Genomic DNA, 22,284 nt, shown 5'->3' on the forward strand with positions numbered 1-22,284 from the left:
CAGGTCTTTCTTTTACGCCTGAAATGTTATCTAAATTATTAATTAGACTTTAATTAACTTATCAAGACCATAACATCTGAATCGCACGCCAAGAACTTGCCATGACCGTCGTTTCATTGGCTAATTCCTCACATTAACCAGAAAGCGGCTTATATAATAACTCTTCCAGATCCTAGTGTTGTGAAGACAAGTAAAATGAAATTTTGAACTATAAAAAACGAAACCCAATAAGATCTGTGTTTTAATCAGATTGATCATCAGTATGTTTTGACAAAAATTAAAGACTTTAGCTCTTAAAATCTTTTATGTTTTTGTTTTCCAGAGAAATTGATGAACAGACCTCATACAATGATGAACAGGTAAGGATCAATATTTCAATTTTTATGCTTACCATAATATTTCAATATGAATATTTATCAAATACTATTTTACACTGGAAAACGGGTTTAATATATTAAATAAATACTATTTTACTCTGGAAAACGGGTTTAATATATTAAATAAATACTATTTTATACTGGAAAACGGGTTTAATATATTGAATAAATACTATTTTATACTGGAAAGAGGTTTTAATATATTAAATAAATATTTTTTTATTTTTGGAAGAGGTTTGAATATATTAAGTAAATACTTTTTCATTGTGGAAAGATGGTTAAATATATCAAATATATCAAATTTTATAATGGAAAGAGGGTTTAATATATTAATTAAATACTGTTTTATACTGGAAATAGAATAGCGTGATATATTAAATACTGTTTTATACTGGAAAGAGTGTGATATATTAAATACTGTTTTATACTGGAAAGATGTTTTAATATATTAATTAACATTGTATAACGGAAAGAGGATTTAATATATTAAATGAATATTATTTTATTCTAGAAAGAGGTTTAATGAATTAAATAAATACTATTATGAGTGGGACAGAAGTTTTCTAAATTTGGGAATAACTTAAAGAGATAAAAAAAGGGTTTATTGTCATGAGTGTTTATCTAGGAATCTTAGAGCCAGTTACTGTGTTGACGACTGATAATGGGGTTCTCAATATAGGGTTCTTAGACATCGGAATATGGATTGTTTGCATACACCATATGAATTAATTCTATCATTAAGATAATTAATGTTATTATTATAACATAATCAAGATAATTGATTTATATTCTATTATTTAGAATGTTATTGGAATGAGTGAGATATATCTTACATATACAGCTTCTATAGACAGCTTTCTTAGGCTGATATGATATTATATCTTATGTGTGTGAGATGAAGAATGGCTTATAAAATATAGAATGATTTAATTTCAGCCTTCAACTTCTCGCATCTTCATAATGTCGAGATCTGATACCTTGACTACCTTGACTACATTAGGTGACTTTTTCATGTGTTCATATGTAAGCGAGCTTGTTACAAATCTTTTTATTTGTGCAACAGTGGCCATTGATCTACCCCTTTGATTCTCAGATAATTCTGATATATCTTTAATCTTTCAAAAAGAATTAGACGGCTAATGTTGTCAAGGTACCAGTCATATATGGTTGATATTATGGAGATGCTATCTGTATGATTTCTAGGTGATAATTTGATGACCTGTTTATAACTACAATCTTATTACTATGATTTGACCCTTTGACCTTCTGGTATATAAATCAATATAGATCAATTAACTAATATATAAATATGCAATAAATATTAACAGCATTATTATTATTATATTGGTCAAATGATTCTCTTCTCTTCAACACTAAATTTATTTCCTGTGCCCTTTGTAAACTCGTTAACTCACTTTTCTACATATGTATATATACTCTCTAGATCTAATATAATTTATTTTCTTCAGATATTCCCTTTTCCTGTGAAATATGTTTATGTCTGTTTATATAGCATGTTGGTCTTTACCATCACTTAATCAAAATATTCTAAATTAGTCCTTACAATTTAACTTATTTTGTATAGATAAAAAGATATAATAGTGCTAAAAAGTATGAAAATGCCTTTAAAATGAGGTCTACATGTGTACACATTGGCGTGTACGTAAAAGAACCCTTGACAATGAAGATTAGTAGGAGATGTCACAGTCTAGGCAAAATTCATCTCCCTGACATTGCACACTTGATCATAGGTAAAAAAAAGAACCATATGTTAGTCTCAAAATGATCAAAATATTGGGTGGAAGAGACGTTTAAAGTTCATCTCCTTAGCATTGCACACTTCACCGTCTTAAAATGATCGAATTAATGGGTTGTAGTGACAATTAAAATCCATCTCCCTGACATTACACACTTGATCATAGGTAAAAAAAGAACCACATGTTAGTCTCAAAATAATAGGTGGAAGAGGTTTAAAATTCATCTCCTTAGCTTGCACACTTGACCATAGGAAAAAATAGAACCATGTGTTAATCTCAAAATGATCAAAATATCAGGTTGACGAGACGTTAAATTAACTCCATTCCATTCAATAACATATATATTGACCATGCCATCTATTTGATAATAGCGTAGAAGAAGAGAAGCCGAACCCATTCCAGAACCAGTACAGCCATTACCCGTAGTAAGTCCACAAAAACGGGTGAATTTTGCTGCATGACACTGTGTGAAAAACAAAAAAACATTGAGAGAATGCTATCGATATGTATATAGATCTTTTAAATGAGAACGAACGAGTGCTCCTTTCACCATGATGTGTTTTGACTTTGTGGTGATCTTTTCTGTTTCACGTTTGTTTTTCCTTTACATACGTTGTATTTCATCGGTCATTTTCCTCTGTCATTTCTGCATTGACAAAGTACCTATCACAGCACACCTTTCATCACAAAGTATTGTATTTTCAACATGTCTGATTTTGTATTCTGTATTTGAGTCTCTATCGAGCTTTCATGACGTAAAAAATCAAAAATTCTCATCATTCTGTATTGTCTTGCACTTATTGCTGCACTCACCTTTGAGTTTCACTTAGACATTTTATCACATTTTGTTTTAATTTTTAACGTTTTAATTTTAATTTTATATTCTTTTAATATATTTTAATTTTGTTTAAAAATGTTCATTATATCCTCATAGTTTTGTTTCTATCAGAAATCATATTTTGTTTCAATTTTAAATAAATATAGAAATTTCTGTTTTATTTTCTTTCAAACTTTATTTTTAATTTATGATTTGTTTTTAATTTTATTTAAGAAATTATTTCTAAACATATTCTGTTCTATTTTCCTTTCCATACAAATTTCCTATCCTTTTTCCTTTTAAGTTTTTCATTGATTCTTTTTTATAAAACAATTCGATTGTCATCAGCTAGAAAGGTTAGGTAGTATTCTCTCAAAAGAAGATTCTTTGATGCTTTTGTTTAAATCCTATAACAAAATGCAAAAAACTGAACTTTCATGCTTCAAATTTGAATATGAACTGTTTTTTCCAGTTGATGAAAAATCAGGCTAATAAAATTATGTTTTGTTCACCAAAGAAGGTAGTATTCTCTCAAAAAGGATGCCTTTGTTTAATTGCCATAACAAAACGTAAAATACTGAACTGCATTGCTCCAAATTTGAATATGAATTGTTATTTTTTTTGCCAACATTTATACATCATCCATTTTAATGTACGTACGTACATCAGACAGTCATTCACAATTATGTGCGGCTATTGACATGAGCTTAGCAAGTCGATTGATTTTCACTGAAATATTTGCCGAGTTATGGCCCTTGATCACTTTGAAAAATCTTGTCATCGTCTGAGAGAAGAATCCTGTTTTCGTTGATAATTACTTGCAGAGTTATGGTCCTTGATCACTTTGAAATATCTTGTGGACGATATAATGGATAACATCATCATCAAATTGACTTTGAAATTTATATTCAGTTTTTGTGGATGTGGTCGTTTTTGTGGATTGCTTACAAGAATCAGCTGCTTCGGGTTTATGTTTCGTTGCCTGGCAACTGATCTCTTTCCAGTTGACGAACTATCAAACTAATAAATTTTACGGCATTTGACAAAAATAACCATAACTCAAAATTGCTGTAAATAAGAACTGGATCAAACAGCAAAAGTTAAAATCTGAATGAATAACTTGTTTTTATCTCTTATTCTTTTATTAAAAGTCATTTTTGGTTACCTGTCTCTATTCTAGGAATGAAATATTTTACGTTGAAGACTCATAATCAGACACCCCTTAATTCTCTTTTACTGTTTCCGTTATCTTAAAAAAAATATTACCCTTTCTTCATTCCTCGTTTGAAAATGACCCACTTGTTAAATTAATCCCAAATGTTTCATGACGTTTTTCATTTCTTGTTTGAAAATGACCCAATTTTTTTGCAGTGATTTCTAATAACACTACAGTTACCAGTCATTCTAAAATGTCTATCCAACTAAATGTTGTACAAATAGTCTTTAAATATCTTAATTTATTATCTGTATTCAGAATTATTCAATATCTGTATTTAGTGTCTTAACAAAACTCTTCACCCCAAATGTAGCTGTTTTATATAGAATACATATATCTCTTGTTTTCCTTAATACAACTTGATTTTCTTTCGTTCGATGTTGTATATCTCTCTCGCTCCCTATTAATGTCATTTCCTCGTTCAAAAATAAGTTTTAAATGTCAGCTTACTAACACAACAATATTTAAAAAGAGTAGAAATAAAATATTAGAATTTTTTCTTTCCCTGAAATAGCCTGGCAGAGGAGGCAGAGTAAGTTGCGATGTCAACAACTGGAATGATTGTTTGAGTTTTGAAGTTTGAATTTTGTGGGTTTTTAAGATTGAATGAATGAGGTTTAGAAGTTTGTAATGCTGTGTAATAATTGAGCCTGGACAACTTTAGAATTAACTGTTAAATGTATAGGCGTACAGGCTGGATGACTGTTAGGGGGGGGGGGGGTAACCTTGAAATGCCTAAAAAAATTCGGGTTAGCCAACTAGATGAAATAATTTTTTTTCACTTGACCCGTCTGCCCGAAAAGTCAGATTGCCCGTACGCCAATGGTTAAACAATTACTTTAAGAAAAATTGACATCCTTTTTAAAATGATTTTCCTTGACTAGAGAAAAGGAAAAAAAATGATTAAATTTTGTATGTGACAAATGGCACAGTTGATTCTAATTTTTGTTCAGCTAATCTTCAAAGTTTGTATTGATCCAAAAACTTCTGCAAAATTCTAGATTGGTGGAGTTGAATTTGCTCAAGCCAAAGATTGTTTTAGGGAAATGTTTTAGCAATCCTTTTATGTCAATAAATTAAGTAATTATTTATGTAGAATCTGGATGAATGCAAACTTGTGTCTTGAAACATAAAATTAAACATTTTTTTTCAGAATTGTGATGTCTTCCCTTTTTTCCAAATTAATAAGGTTTTTTTTTTCAGCTGCATTTATATGAATATTGATTGTTTATGTTTTTAACTGTTGTAATAACCTTAATATAACTATCCATCATTCATCCATTCTATATTTGTATCAATATATGGCCAGCGTTAGCTATAGTTATTAAGGATATGCTTAAGTCTCTTACCACTGTCATCAAACAGTCCTACGTCTTCAATAGAAGGCTTGATCTCACTTTAATTACATACATCTTATCAAGGCCTTCACGTAATACCCTGCATATTTCAGCACTAATTTCGATTGGGTACAGGCCCAGCTTGTGACCCTATCAGATTCCTCGATAGTTGTGAATACCAAGTCTCGGGCTTTCAAGCTAAAATGTCTACCTATAAGGTTCGTATAATGTCATGGTTTCCTCGGAGATCGCTATGTCACAACAACATCTGATTGGACGCTACTGTTCACGTTTCTGTAGATAACGTAGCTATAAGTTCGGGAATTGTGAAGTAATCTAGCTACGTCCAGATGTTGTAAAACTTGCAGTCGTTGCTTCAGGAACATGACAGTTCTATGGAATCTAGGGGAGTTTTAGACTTTTTTTTTAAGAATCTGGGGTTCGTAGAAGACATGACTGGGTGGCCACATGATCTGATGAAATGACCTAATTTGTACAGTGTGGATGTTAATCCCTGAGTTTCGATTTCAAATTCTTGCACCATATAACATTTTTAGTTGGATTGATCAGAGGTCGGGATTGGGTTTTCAGAAGCCATTGTCATCTTCCAGAAATAGGGTCAAGCCTCATCTCTCTCATATCATAGATCATTGTCATTGTATTTCATCTTGCACTACAGTCACAGTCTGGAGGTCGGATGTTCGATCCCTGCATTGGCCGAGAAAGTTCATCCAGATGTTTCGGTGTGGTTCCCCCTTGTCAGTGATGCAGGACGGAGGGCCGGACAAGGACAGCTATCTAATCATTCGAATGGGACGAAAAACCGAGGTCCCGTGTACACATTGGCGTGCACCTAAAAGATACCTTGACAATTGGAATTCGATATAAGAGTAGGCCGTAGTGCCGCTGTCCGGGCAAAATTTCCCTCATAGCACACTGTATTGGGTATGCCCATATTCATTAGCCCAGTTCGGAGAAAAACAGTAGGACATTTAACCCCATTTCATTTCACTTCATTGTATAATGTCGTAAAACATTTCTCACGATTATATGCATGTTATTATTATTTACTGCATGCCTTAGTTTATTATATTGAATGCTTTCTGGTGTAATTAAACAGGGCGACAATGAATATGATGAGAATGGTGATTCTAACGAGGTTTTTGGTTTATGTTATTAGCTGCTGTTTTTTGTTAGGTTTTTTTTAGCACAAATCACTGAATGCTTCAATTTCCTTTTAGATTATCTTAGTTAAGACTTTAGATGAATTTCTTTTCCTTTGTTTTCTATGCACCATATTTTATTCACTTAGCGCATTTTCATTTATATATTTTGAAATGTTTAATGTTTAATTTCATTTAATTTTCAATTTTCACTATTCGTCACAATAAGTATAAATAATGTTCGTGGGGATTTTCTTTTTAGGATAAATTAAATATATTTGAGTTTTAAAATCATGTTAGAGAGGCGTTACTAATTGAAAACTAAAATAAAGACCAAATGATTCTATGTCGGACAAAAGCTGTTATTTTATCAAAGTTATACTTTGAAGGGGAAAAACTCTTGTCACAAGCAAACTGGTAGACCCAAAATGACCAGATTTGTTTTGAGTGGGTATTAAACCCCATCCCTTTCTTAGGCAGGTTTTCCATGTATGCATTGATACAGTGTTTCCGCATATGGTTTGGACGTTAAACAAGATGGTCTAATACATAAGTAACCGAGGAAGACGTGCGGAAACGCCACAAAACCTGCCTTAATTGAATTTCAGTAATTTTCTTCCATAGAATCGTTTATTTTATATCATATTGAAAAGATATATTAATTAGATATAAAACTGATAGTATTAATTCTATAAGATAGTTAAGTTTTAACTGTTTTTACTTTGCTTATCCTGTTGCTAATTATGATAAAACTTTGTCTTTAAAAAAAAAGAAGAAAGAAAATTATTGTAATGATATATGACAAAATTTATTCATAACATAAATACAAGTAAAGAAACAACAAGTTTTAAAATGATCTTTAGTAAAGATGTTCAAAAGTAGATTTAATTCTTTAAAAATAGTAAAATTAATCTTTTCTGATAATTGCAATAAAATAATTTCAGATAGATGTACTTTGATCCCCTGCAGCTTTTATAGCGGTGGCGTACAGAGGGGGGGGGGGGGTGATTGCCTTGGGCTTCCATTTCATGGGAGGGGGAGGGGGAGATCCAATCACAGATTGAAATTATTTTTTAAAATATTTTGAGATTTTAAATTATCGCTGTTGACTTTGAATTTAAAGTGTATTTCATCTGTACATATTTAAAATGTTTTCTTTTCTTACATTTCTGTGTATTAGGCCATATACTTGAGTCTTGGGGGGAATATTAGCAAGGAGATGGTCCCAGACATCATCCAACCTGTGCACGCCACTGTATTCAGCTTATATTATAGATATCATTATATAGGCTTTATATATATATCCTATATACCATATGCTTAATATAATCTGTATTTATAGCGCAATATTTATATCATAGAAAATAGACCACTATATCTGTATTCCTTGATAGGGAAGCTATGGTTATTAGAGAATGTTCTTGAAAAAAAAACTGTAATTCAAAACTTCATTATCTTTTAAATATCTTTTTAATCAAAATAGGAATATCTTTTAACATATATATACAAAATTTATAAGAAATATTCAATTTTAGAGAAAAAAAAAATTATGGGAGGGGGGGATGTATCTAAATTCTTCACAAAATAACCAAGTTATTGCATTGTGTAACTAATTCTCTATTACCAAGTTATTTTATTAACAGATAATTAATAAAAACTATGCTCTATATAGTTGTCTTCATACATCGATACGTGATGTAAATGTTATGTAAATGCTCTATAGTTGTCTTAATACATAGATACATAACATAAAAAATAGTCCATATAAATTGTATATAATGTTGTCTTCATACATAAATATTTAACATAATAAAATGTATATGTTGCCTTAATAAATAGATATTTAACATATATATATATTGTATATGGGACCGTATATGCACAGTATTATTATAAATTAAACTATATTTAGCATGAAATATCATTGCACCAGCTTAAAAATAGTCCATTATTAGTATCAGTAGTAGCACAATTCGATTAAAAACTATAATTTGATCAACTCCATGCAAAATTAAATTTTCGAGGGGACGGTGTTTTTAATTTTTTAAAATCGATAATAATTTATGTATGTGGTTCTTTCAGCCTGATGTCGCACCACCATCTGATGAAGAACAACAACAAGAGGAAGCCCTTAAAAATACGTTTAGACGTGTTGCCGGGGAAGATATGGAAATTGACGCTTATGAACTCAAGGATATTCTTAACTCTGTCTTCACTAGAGGTACGATTTTGAGATACCTTTTATTTTTGAACGGCTACAAAACATGATTTTTAGATACCTTTTTTTTTAACTACTACGAAACATGATAATTATAAAACTTGTCATAGAAATTAGAGAAAAGCTTTTTATTTTTGAATTTATTTAGATTACCAAATTTATAGACTGAAATATTTGCTTTAACATTTAAATTTGAACTTTTTTAGATCATAGATTTTTCGACTTTTGAAATTCGTTAGCTTTGATTTTTGCCTGTATTGTTACAAGAGCATCTTTCTTGAGACCCAATAACATATCAATACCATTTATTTTTTGAAAATCTATGAAATAGATTAGTAATTATTGTTTTAGATTAAATCGTTGTTAGTGGGAAACCCTTTTCGTTTCATTTCATTTTATATCGTTGTCTTTGAAATTGTTTAATGTGTCATTTGAAGTGAAGCATGTTTTCAACTGTTTATTCTTAATGATTCTAACATCGCTAGAGACTTGATTGACTTTGGCATGCATGAAAAACAAAACTTACTTTTTTAATACTGAACGAATCCAAGTACGACTAATATTTCGGTTTGCCCTACTTCAGCATTGTGCTTGAAAAAGATCTGGAAACACTTAAATTTGACTCTGATTTACTAATGTGCATTGTTCTAATTTCTAATCTATACATATTCACATATTTTCACTGAAAGTATATGCCCTAGCTTTAGCCTGGGCTTGGACAACTGGCTTTAGCCTGGGTTTGGAGCACCTGGCTTTAGCTTAGATTGTAGCATCTGGCTTTCACCAGGGTTGGAGTGTCCATCATTAGCCTGGATTTGAGTATCCATCTTTAGCCGCCTGGGTTGGAGCATCTGGCTTTCACCTGGGTTTGAGCATCCAGCTTTAGCCTGCGTTGGAGCTTAAGCCAGGGTAGGAGCATTCAGATTTAGCCTGGGTTGGAGCATCCAAATCTACCAAAGGTTGGAGCATCCAGCTTTAGCCTGCTTTGGAACATATAGCTTTAGCTCAGGGAGGGGCATTCAGGTTTAGCCTGGGTTGGAGCATCTCTCTTTGACTATACCCAGGACTGGAGCATTAAATATTGCCAAACATGGTGGTCTGGGAACTGTAAGCACCTAACAAAATGTTTGTTTTTTTAGAATTTACTCCATTGACCTTATCCACTATATATTTAAGTCTTTGTTACCAGGTATTCTTAGTGAATATATCCTTCATTTTGCAGAAGAAAGTTTTGGCCCCGATTTTTCTAGAATTTTCGCATTGACAGTATTAATAATAACATGTATTCGTACCCAATCGTAGAATACATATTTGTTATTAATGTTATAACTTGATGTTTGATGTGAATAGCTTCCCTTTAATTACATATTACGGTAATTGACAGAAAGCACGTTTTTATAATTAACATTAATCTAATTGTTGTGTGTTTGTTTATCAGAGGGCTGTTTTGGTAAGATTTTAAATAATGAAAGGATTTTTTATTATTGTAACCTATTTTTTAAAATAATTTGCACTGATATTTGTAACCGTTAGTTGACTTGTGATTAACACTTTAGATGAATTAGCGACTAATTTTAGTAATAATGGAAAGAGCATTTGTCAAATCTGATTGATTTCGTTACTATGGAGACAGGAAATGATGTCTGCAAAAAAATGATATATATTTATTTAATTGCGTGAATAAGATTTAGAAGGAAAGCCAAACGACCTTCGAAATAATTTGCCGATTAATTTGGTTTTATAAAAAATCACTATGACAAACAGATTTGATAAATGCCTTTTTTAATGAACATATCTTTAGATAGAAAGAACGCATTCATTCATCTGTCTCACTGTGTATATAAATCATTCTTGATATGGTCTATTTTTACTTCCAAAAGAGAGGGGCGGGGGAAAAGTATAGAAAGTTGGAGTTGGGGTAATAGACACCTCAACGGATGGGCTGTCAAACATGGCTTATGCACATCTGCATTATCCCAGTCGGTGCAGAAAAGTAGGCCATTAATCCCATTTCATTTCATTTAATCCAAAAAAAGATATGTTCATTATTATTTAAATCTTAGTGATCCCTGTTTAGATGTCCATGATATTTTATAATAAAAATATCTGTATCAGCACAAACATAGTTCCATGTTGCATGTTTTATTTAGTATTTTGAATTTTACCATCTTAAGAAATGATTATTAATTATTAAGCCATTCCAATTTGAATCAGGGTGAAATTATTCAAAATCGTCGAGGTCTGGGAATGAGGCCCATTATCATTGTGTGGGGTTTGGTTTTTCATAAAAGAACGATTTCTAATATTGAAAGTTAGGAATGGAAGTATTCATATTTGTCGAGGTCTAGGAATGAGGCCCATTATCATTGTGTTAGGGTTTGGTTTTTCATAAAAGATCAATTTCTAATATTAGGAGTTAGGAATGGAAATTTAAAAGCTAGGAAAGGAAATTTTAAAAATGAGGTCACACATTCTTGCTCAGTGAAAAACCTTAAACAAATAAATAATAAGCTTGATTGCTGAACTAGACTTCAAATTGTGTTATTTTTTTTAAAACTTGATCAAATTGGTGTGGTTTTATAGCTACAGGTAGTTGTCACTTCTTATAGAATTTTCCCTGGTCGCCATTGATAGAAATGCTTCTCTTTAGATTAACTTTTTTATATTTCTTTGATTATTTAGAAAACTTATGGACCAGGAACTGTGCACTACTCATCTTATTCTTCTCCGTCTTGGGGGCACGCTCTTCGAAAAAGCCTTAAGGCTCTGCCACTTGAAGTATGATTGATATGGAACTTAGCATTCTTGTTCCTGTTGGAGGTTTGGTGGACTAGTGGCTTAACACCTGCCCTCTCAGTTAAAATAAAGATCCTCCAATTCAAGGGGGGTTGGATGGCACGCTGTATCATAAGGCCTGTCATTGAGTCAACTGACGTGGTTTCGAATCCCTGGTTGTATGTGACAAGGAGTAAGGTCGCCTGTTCAACCTTGTTGGTTTTCTCCGGGTCCTCCGGTTTCCTCCCACTGCTAAAGACCCCTACACGCAAGCGAATTATTGAAATAAAAACAATTAAACCATATGTTAGTCCGGAAATGACCTAGTTTGTGTTGAGCGGATGTTAAACCACATTTCTCTTTGTCCCTCCAATTCAAATACAATTGATATGAAACTTGAGCATTCTTGTTCCTTCAGAGGGTTTGGGGGGGTCCAGTGGTTTAATGCATGCACATGAAATCACAAGCTCTGTCATTGAGTCAAGTGTGGTGTGGTTTCGATTCCACACTTGAATGTGACAAGGAGTAGGGTCACCTTCCAACCTCATGCGTTTTCTCCAGATCCTCTGGTTTCCCCCCACTATTAAAGACCCCTATGCGCAAGGGAATTATTGAACTAAAATTGAACCATATGTTAGTCCCAAAATGACCTAGTTTGTGTCGAGTGGACGTTAAACCCCATCTCTCTCTCTTGTTCCTTCATTTTTGATATGATGTCACAATTTCAAGATGGCTGCAATGATGTCATGCTCAGTTCCTGATACAAATAGTTCTTGTTTTTATACAGGATGGATGAGGCGTTCATATTTACTTTCTGCTGCTGACACGATTTCTATACTTTCACACAGCTTTGTCTTTGTAGCTTATTATTTATACATACATTCCTTTCAGCTGTCAGTGTAGCCGTTATATATCAATTATTATTATTATTATAAGTGTAATGCACCAAGAAAAATATTTTAAAATCGAGCCTGGAAATAAAGCACCTGTCACAGACATTTGGATTTTGTCAGGCACCATCCGTCTCGTGCCTGTCATTTTGTCCGACTCTGGTCACAGACTTTGACTCAGATTCAGACTTTGTCAGTCACAACCCCTGCAATTTTGTCTAACACGATTTTTCATTGCTGTGTTTTTATTTATTTTAATACATGACTGACACAATTTTAAAATGGCAGGTGCTTGTTCGGTTATGTCAGACATTTTGTCAGATACAACTAGAATTATTATTTCCAGGCATGCTTCAAGTGCATGAAACATGTAATTACTTAACCAGTGATCCTATTATGGCTTTTTCGGCAATCAGATATAAAATTTGATCATATGATCATCACTAAAATTGGACCGAGCTGAATATATTTTAAGTGTAGGCTGTTGCACATAGAAATGCTCAGATGCATGAATTATTGGCTGTAGCTTACAACCAATTCAACCTTCCCTGGCTTTGTATTAGCTTAAAAGTGTAGTCAGTCTTAATAAAAGATGGTCCTTACAATTTCATTGAAAAAATGGACCAAGGGAGGTAATTGCTATGTGATATAAGGTTAAGCTAAAATGATCCTGTCTTGAGAATTAATCTGTATTTAGGCCAATGTATTATCCAGCAACATAATTTGATAATACATTTGAAAAATAATATGTATGAAGTAAAACAGGCCCAGTAGGCTTCATCTGAGCTGAGCTAGTAGTCTTGATTATAAAGTCAAGAAAAATCTTTGTAGTCTCAAACACAACCATTGAAGACAGCTGATCGCTCATGGGAGATGTCAGCAGGAAGATGAGAGCTAGCTTAACTATGACCATATATGTACAGAATATTCACGACACTGGGAAATAGCCCAAACATTGTTTGAGTTTTTACTTTTATTTATATAAATTTGGAGGATCTTTTTTCTTTTTTCCCCCACCTCAAATAATAGGTGACTGGCTGAGATTTCTCATTATAGAATAATATTGGTATTATAAAATGTAAGCTTTATCCTTCTTCCACTAACATGGTGACAGAGGATACAGCAGTTTTAAAATTATATAATGTCTTAGATAAAAATTATACAGCATTCGGATAAAAACATACTGAAATTATTGTATGGAAGCTTGACTTAACCAATTTAAATATTTTTGTTATGTTAGTGTTATAATATGGACAAGAGAATCTCTTGTAGTGTAGCTAATGTTTTGATATTTTGTTAATATAAGAATGATTTATTATTTATTTGGACTATTTCTTGAATGTTTATATGTAACAGCCACAAACCAGGAGCATTCATTGTTAGTGCAGAAATACAGGAAATTTATAAAAAAAATTACAAAACCTCAGGAGTTTAAAAGTTTTATGTATTTTTGTTTTTGCAGAATTTACCTTCGATGGATTTGCAACTGATATTTGTCGCAGTATGGTTGCCATGAATGATGTATCCTTATTAAATTATAAAATAAATATAATTTTTATGAACAGGCCTTTTCTTGTCAATACAAGGGCATATATGAATCTTAAGAATTCTCAAACCGAATTGTCCAAATGGTAGTTTGCCTGTCCAACCTCGTGGGTTTTCTCCGGTCCTCCAGTTTCCTCCCACTGCTAAAGACCCCTATGCGCAAGCGAATTATTGAAATAAAATTGAACCATGTGTTAGTCCCGAAATGACCTAGTTTGTGTTGAGTGGACGTTAAACCCCATTTCTCTCTCTCTCTCCAAATGGTAGTTACCTCGGAAAAATTTTACTATTGTTCATAACATACCCTATTCACTTTATTTGAACAAGTCCATGAGTAAGGTGCTGGCAAGGAACAGAGTCTAGTTGTTCAGATGGGATGAGAAACAAAAAATGAGTTCCCCCAGGTACATGTAAAAGAACTTGTGACTGTTTGAGTTTGATGAAGAGTAGGCAGAAACACTGCTGTCGGGGCAAAATGTCCCTTCTACCACACTACATTAGCATGGTTGGTGCAGAAATGTACACCATTAACCTGTTAAGCGTGACGTTTCTAAAACGTTATCTACCCCCTATTGTGTAATTAATTTGATGAAGTGACGAAGAACTATGTATTATGTTTTCTAAGAATAGGTTGGGGAAAATACCTCCAAGGCATTATATTATGCAGTTGTCTAGGACGTAATATAACGTCCTACACATGCTGCGATCATGGAGGAATTCCCAAGTGACGAACTATGTTCTAAGAATAGGTTGAGGAAAATACCTCCAAGTCGTTATATTACGCCCTACACACAGTGAGTTGCAGTTGTCCAGGACGTTATATAATGACCTATGCACTTTATGGATTAAACCTCCATTCCATTCCATTTCATGAAGGAAAGTAGAACATCAAACCCCATTTCATTTGACTACAAGCAAAATCCTCATCCTCCACCTTCTCTGTTGCATTGTGTTGAAGTGACAGTAAGGTTTTAGCAATCCTTTAGCTCTATCATGATTTGATTCCTTAACGAATAACAGGGTGATTTATCTGGTAAACTCGGTTATGAAGAATTTAAAGATTTATGGACAGATTTGAGAAGATGGAAGGTAAAAACAAATAGTTTTTTTGTATCATTAACTAGTTTCAGATTTCTCTAGTATGTAATAATTTTGTATTAAAAATTTCAAAGGTTTCAAAAAATTTACAAAGAGATTACTGATAGTGAAAAAATTATACAACTTGTGAGCACTATTTCCAATCGATCGATGACAGCGATATGCATTCAGTTTTTTTGAAGATTTGACCTTATGGCAGGTCTTCATCTAATAAACTGTATAATCGGTGTCATTATGACTGTGTAACCTTGACTGCATCTTCAATAGAAGGCTTGATCTCGCTTTAACTATGTACATCTTATCAAGGCCTTTACGTAATACCCTACATATTTCAGCACTAATTTCGATTGGGTACAAGCCCAACTTGTGAACCTATCCGATTCCTCGCTCGTCGTAAATACCAGGTCTCGCACTTTCAAGCTAAAAATTCTACCTGTGATAATCGAGTTGCAAAGTTCAAGTTTCATTCAATGTCAAGGTTTCCGTGGAGATGGCGATGTCACAGCCTCTGATTGGATGCTACTGCTCGTGTGTCTGTAGATAACATAGCTATAGGTTTGGGAATTGTGAAGTAAACAAGCAACGGCCAGTCGTTGCTTCAGGAACATGCCTTGACTGTTGACTTGAAGCCTGACACAATTTTATTTTCCCAAGAAAACACTGCTTATTGTTGGAAGATGTGTTTGCTGTGTATTGTTTTTTGTCAGAGACTTCAAATTTTATTTTCCCAAGAAAACACTGCTTATTGTCAGAAGGTGTGTTTGCTGTGTATTGTGTTTTTTGTCAGCAACTTCAATTATAAATGTAAATTACATGGTATGTTTTATATCTGATTTTAGAGAGTCTTCAAGGAATTTGATCACGACGCCAGTGGAACATTGAATTCATATGAATTAAGAAAGGCTCTCAATTCAGTTGGTAAGAATTTTTCTCTATAATACTAAGATGTTGTTTAATTATTTGTCCTCTATTTAAAATTACATACCCTGTATATATAGAGGGGGAGGTTAGATGGCTGAGTGGTTAGCTTGTGTGTGTTGTATCATACAGTCTGTCATTGAGTCAGCTGGCACGGTTTTGATTCCCCGGTTTTAGGCGACAAGGAGTAGGGTCACCTGTCAATCAAACCTTGTGGGATTTTTCCGGGTCCTCCGGTTTCTTCCCACTGCTAAAGGCGGATACGCACAAGCAAATTATTGAAATAAAATTGAACCATATGTTAGTCCCGAGATGACCTAGTTTGTGTCAAGTGGATGTTAAACCCCATTTCTCTCTCTCTCTCTCTCTCTTAAAGTTTTGTGCTTGGTGTAGAGGGGTGGTGGGGTTATTTTGAACCATATGTTAGTCCTGAAATGACCTGGTTTGTGTCAAGTGGATGTTAAACCCCATTTCTCTCTCTCGCTCTCTCTCTCTCTCTCTCTCTCTCTCTCTCTCTCTCTCTCTGTCTTAACTTTGTTTTGATTACCATTTTCATTAGCCTGGTTGGAGCAGAAAAGTAGGATATTACAATTCCATTCATGTTATTTATATTGATTAACTATTGTATATTTTCAGGTTTTAAATTGAGTAATTCTACCTTCCACTCGGTTGTTATGCGTTACAGTAATTCGGATGGTATTGTTGATTTTGGTGACTTTGTTGTTTGTGCCATCAGATTGAAAACTATGCTCAGTAAGTTTTTCTTTCCTTCTTCCCATCACTCTGGATGCTTTCATCCCACTATTCCTTGGCAGGGGCTAAGTGAGAGGGGCGCAGTGATGCGTTTTGCGTCATGGTTTTGAGTTTTTGCACCCCCTTGAGTTTTTGTGACCCCTCGCAAATGGCAAAAAATCACATTATAATCCTAATCATAATGCTTCACCAGTGTCAAATATATACCATGGTTCAGATATGCTACATATCAACTCTAGCATGTTCCACACAGCCCAATATTTCCCAGCGGCACTAGGAGGGCTTCCCCAACCCTTACCCACATACACATTTAAATATTTGTTTTGGGGGACCCGGACGGGGTCTTGTTCCTCATGCAAAATCATGGGTCACCACATCCCTGTTCCTTGAAACTACTTCCATGCAACAGAATACGATTTCATGTACAACACACTAAGGGGGGTTGGATTGAGTCGACTGGCGTGGTTTCGAATCTACGGTTGTACGTGGCAAGGAGTAGGGTCGCCTGTCCAACCTCGTGGGTTTTCTCCGGGTCCTCCGGTTTCCTCCAACTGCTAAAGACCCCTACGCGCAAGCGAATTATGTAAATAAAATTAAAACATATGTAAGTCCCGAAATGACCTAGTTTGTGTCGAGTGGACGTTAAACCCCATTTCTCTCTCTCTCACAACACACTAAGACTGTGTGATTGTAATCATGCCTCTTACTATCTACCATATCCTGCAGTTGAAGAAGAAAGTTCATCAGGATAGTCATGAGTTTTTCTCCCTTGTCATTGGTGCAGGACACAGGGCTTGGCAATGGACAACGTATGGTCATTTGGATGTGACAAAAAAACGAGTTCCCCTGTACACGTTGGTGTGCACGTAAAAGAACACTTAGCAGATGGAATTTGATATAAGAGTAGGACATAGTGCTGCTGTCTGAGCAAAATTTCCCTCATAGCATTTTGTGTCCGTCTAATTGCAAAATGACTTAAATTTATTTTATATTATTTTAGCTTCATTCAAGATGGCCGATCATGAGAATAAGGGAATTGCATCATTTGATATTGATAATGTAAGTATTATTACGTGACTCAGGGTGTTTGGTGGGCTGGTGCGTTTATTTATCAAATCGGAATTGTAACATATTTGGATGGAGACCCAACAGGCTATTAACCTCTCAACTTCTGCAATTTTTACTTTTGTTTCATCTTTGCAATTAACGACTGAAATTGGTTTCTTGTTGAAAAGTTGAAGGTGTCACATCTAGTCTTATTACCAATTCTACAGAATATTGGTTGCGCACGATATTATGTCTTGTGATTAGTCAGTGGTGTTGCTATAGTAACTATATACATGCTTAATGTACATTAATAATGGCAGTTTGTTACAGTCTTATAAAGTTTCTGTTCAACCTCGGGGGTTTTCTCTGGGTCCTCCAGTTTCCTCCTACTGCTAAAGACCCCTACATGCAAGCGAATTATTAAAATAAAATTGAACCATATGTTAGTCCCGAAATGACCTAGTTTGTGTTGAGTGGTCGTTAAACCCCATATCTCAAGACAAACCTGCGGAAAAGACAAACTAAACAGACATTGCAAGAAATATTGCAAACAAATATCAAATCAAGTGAATGGATTTCAAGAAAGATGTAATGCAACCAGTCTTTAAAGGAGCTAAATCCCCAACTCAATTCTTTCGATAATATTCGAAATTGAGTATTTGTTAAGTGTCTTGTTCTGTTACTGTCTTTTTTATTTCTTTGTTATAAAGGACAAAATTGTAAACAGGCTTTAAGCTTAATTTTTCACCTTTGCCGTGGAAATATAGGATCCTAATACCCAATATTTAAGACACAATGAAAATTTGATAATCAGTAGGCCTACACCAGTCATGTATTGTTTGGTTTCGGGTGCCATTTGTAATCAACAAAGAAAAACATATCCTACTAGACAATGCGGAAGTAATTAGTAATGGCTGATTCACAAACGTCAAAATAATAATAAAAAAACGTGTAGAATGGACTAAGCAGATGAAAATGAATAGAGCCATACACCCTTTTAACATACATTATGCAAGAGCTAAATCTGCCTATTGCAGGTCTTTCTTTAGGGCTGAAATGTTATATAAACTATTAATTAGACATTTATTAACAAAACAAGACCATGATCAATATTCGATGGCACCAGATACTCAAGATTTTAACTAGATTAGAACAGTTTGCCATTTCAAAATTTGATTTAAAAATGGGCAAGCGAGGCCAAGTCTCGAATATACCAGTGGCCTGGTTACCACAATGCACACATCTTGTCAAAACTACAAACAGTGATAACTTGGCCCAGAGTGAAGTAATTTGAATTAAATTTTCAATTATTTCATTTTACATTATCTATTTTTGAGTTATTATAATATAGCAAGAATGGTTAGCTCTTCATCTAAACCTTACATAATGTATCTTTAAGGATTATATTAAAGTTACAATTTCATATTTTTAAGTTATATTTTTAAAATGTATTAAAATAAAGCCCTAAAATAGATGGTATCTATAAACAGTCCTACTTTGTTAAAGAATAATCCTATTAATCCTATAATTCACTATTGCCAGTTGAGAAATTGGCAAAAATATCATTTTTAACTTCAAATTCAAACTTTTGAAGATAGCTATTCTATGGTGGGGAATAGGAAAACAAGGGAGTTAATTGGGAGGTAATTGTGTTATTATTTCCGGTGTGAAGATTTTTAAGTGTGAGAAAGATAACCTATGATCGTATAATAGTGAGTTGACAACCTATTGAGCAAAAGACATAGAAATAATTATGTTTTGACTTTCTTAGAAAATATGAAATTGTAACTTTAAGTCTTGTAATAATGTTCCTTTTCTCTTTTCAGTTCATTCAGACAACAATGTATTCTTAAATCTAGCATTTCATTCAGAAGAGGAAGAAGGCAACTACGATGACTATTTATAAAACCACATCAAAAACCCCAACTATTATATAAATAACCCAAACAACTTTATTATTCATAATATTTTATTGGTTTTTACCACTGTTAAATGTTTGTTAAAATTTCAAGTTACTGCTGTTTTTATTTGTAACTAGATTTAAGGAAAAACATATTATTTTACTGAGTTAGCGCAACCGATGTTGTGCTTGACCCTTCTCGTAGATTCATCATTGAATCGAGTGATTCTTTCAATCATGGAGAGTTTGTTAAGCAAACAGTTGTCTGGGAAAATCATATTAATAGCAAATAAAATTAGTTAAGAAAGGTAATTTTGACCTTTAATAAAACAAATATGTTTGCATGAAAGCTAAAAAATTTCCCATCAGCAAAGAAATGTGTGTTTATAGTGAATAAAATCAATGAATGACCTTGGAGAGGAAAAATATTTTTTCATTATTTTTTAAAAAATAACCATGAAGAAAAATCAGATTTTTGGAAAATGGTGATTTGAGCTTTGATGACCTCTTAGAAAATTTTTGTGGATGATATTAAAACAAATATCCATAAAGAAGAAATAGGAATATGTGCTTATTAAGTAGAAAAAAAGGGATTTTATTTTTCTTTACTAAGGGTAGTTTTGTACACTGTTTCTATTACCGGTATATTCATTTGTATAACTAATAATTTGAATCTCACACTGTATCTTGATAGTATCCATGGTAACTTAACTATTTAGATTATGCTAATGAGCTTCAGACCAACCATGTTTTTATGTTAGATTTTTATTTGAAAAAAAACAACATTTTGTAAATATAATTACAAAATGAAATATCTTTCTGAACATATTGTGGCCTCGCTAAATTTGTCGGAAACTGCAATCACTAATGTGCTTCTACCGGCCATTTGTCTTGCCTGTGATAAAAAATATTTCATGAAATAATAGATAATAATGGTAGGCCTACATGCTATCATGCTAAATTTATGTTGTAATATATCATTTTTTCTACGATTTTCCATGAACTTTTATATTATTAACTTCCTGTTATATTTAAATGAACTATGCAGTATAATGTTGTTGGAATCATTGTTCTTTTGTTTATGCGGGTAAAAAGTGTCTACACTACTTTCACTTTAGGCCAAGCCAATTTAATGTAATGTTTTGTTTACTGTTACAAGACCTAACTATTTGAAACTAAAAACCTTTGAAAGGAAGCAAAATTTTAATATGTTTACATGACTGATATAAATTAAAATTAGTGTAGCCTAAAATTGTTGCCATAATGTACAAACACAAAAATAGAGAAACCGTGAGGGAGTAATGTAGTTCCTCCCTGTTGTGAATCGACCCCTTGAGAAGCTACCATCATATCACAATATGTACTCAAGAGTCTAAAGATAATATGGTCTTTATGATAGGGGCACCTGCTACAGTGCACAAACACACACATATACATCAGTTTGTTAATTTGAGATTAGTTATTAAATATTTTGTTTTTGTATGATCAATTCTATATAATATTGCAATATGTAAACTATGAAAGATATAATATATTCAAATATTTATTCATGTTCCCTCGTCTTGTTTTAGATTTTTTGTTTATAGAGAAAGTTGTTTTTTTTTTTTAGACCTATTTAAATTTAATAATACATAATAACCATTTATACAAATTGTTAAAACTTTAAATTCACCAGACTCAACCAAATTATTTCTGTCTAAAATTTGGTGCATTATCTCGTCAATTTTATATGAATCTCTGGGGACTAATGCTGTTAAAGACAATATGTTCGTGGTTATGGGTACTTGTCATAATCTGAATCATTTGGTGGTTATTTTGGGGGCCTTATTCACGAAATCATAAACTAAAATATTTGAACAATTCAACATTTTCATTGGCTAAGAATAAAAATCCTTGTACAAATTTTAGCTTGTAACCAATGAAAAGACATCATTCTTATAATATTTTAGTTGAAAATTTTCTGAATAAGGCCCGAGGAAATGAAGTTGTGAAAATAAATAACTTAAATATGGGTCAGATGGATCTGATCTGCTCTGATTGGTTAAAAAAGTGTTTTATGGGGTTCAAATTTCAGCCAATCAGTTAGAGCTTATACATCAGTCTTGTTAAACCAGTTATCAAATTGATATAAAAAGCTGAAATCAGGTTGTCTTGAACTCTCGTCTGCGATATCACCCTAGGTAGAAGCCGATGTTAAACCCTATAAACGAGCGTACTCTTGAATGTTTTAGGCTGCAATATCGACATTAGGAGGATTCAGACATAAAGTGAATTACTAAGTTTCTAACAAGTTATATTATTGTTAAATTGCCCCTATATTGTACGTAGTGTTGTAGAAATAAAAAAAAACTTGGTAGATTTCTCACCAATTTTATTAATGTTTATATGTTTTGCTATTGCTAAACATATTTGTGTCATTTTTTTTTTTTGTCAACTTTTACTTTCAGTGAAAATAAAACTGGATTATAAAGGA

The 22,284-nt window shown here is 33.0% G+C and overlaps 1 protein-coding gene across 8 annotated transcripts in view; it reads left to right on the forward strand.

Annotated features, from left to right (window-relative positions):
• Positions 1-22,284, forward strand: part of LOC126821934 (calpain-9) — a 61,848-nt gene extending 39,564 nt beyond the window's left edge. For 2 of the 8 annotated variants that reach the window (XM_056100988.1, XM_056100981.1), the window contains exons 11-22: positions 323-359; positions 2,506-2,559; positions 3,424-3,471; positions 4,682-4,699; positions 8,750-8,888; positions 10,324-10,335; positions 14,013-14,071; positions 15,116-15,184; positions 16,033-16,111; positions 16,748-16,864; positions 17,865-17,923; positions 19,738-22,284. In XM_056100988.1, coding sequence (XP_055956963.1) covers positions 323-359; positions 2,506-2,559; positions 3,424-3,471; positions 4,682-4,699; positions 8,750-8,888; positions 10,324-10,335; positions 14,013-14,071; positions 15,116-15,184; positions 16,033-16,111; positions 16,748-16,864; positions 17,865-17,923; positions 19,738-19,764 — 718 coding nt within the window. In that variant the 3' untranslated portion in view covers positions 19,765-22,284. Of the gene's footprint in view, positions 1-322; positions 360-2,505; positions 2,560-3,423; positions 3,472-4,681; positions 4,700-6,624; positions 6,664-8,749; positions 8,889-10,323; positions 10,336-14,012; positions 14,072-15,115; positions 15,185-16,032; positions 16,112-16,747; positions 16,865-17,864; positions 17,924-19,737 lie in introns of all 8 variants that reach the window. The other 6 variants (XM_056100982.1, XM_056100983.1, XM_056100984.1 and 3 more) reach the window with 6 other exon arrangements.

The sequence above is a fragment of the Patella vulgata genome, chromosome 5 (genome assembly GCF_932274485.2).
Source record: "Patella vulgata chromosome 5, xgPatVulg1.2, whole genome shotgun sequence".
Classification (NCBI taxonomy): domain Eukaryota; kingdom Metazoa; phylum Mollusca; class Gastropoda; family Patellidae; genus Patella; species Patella vulgata.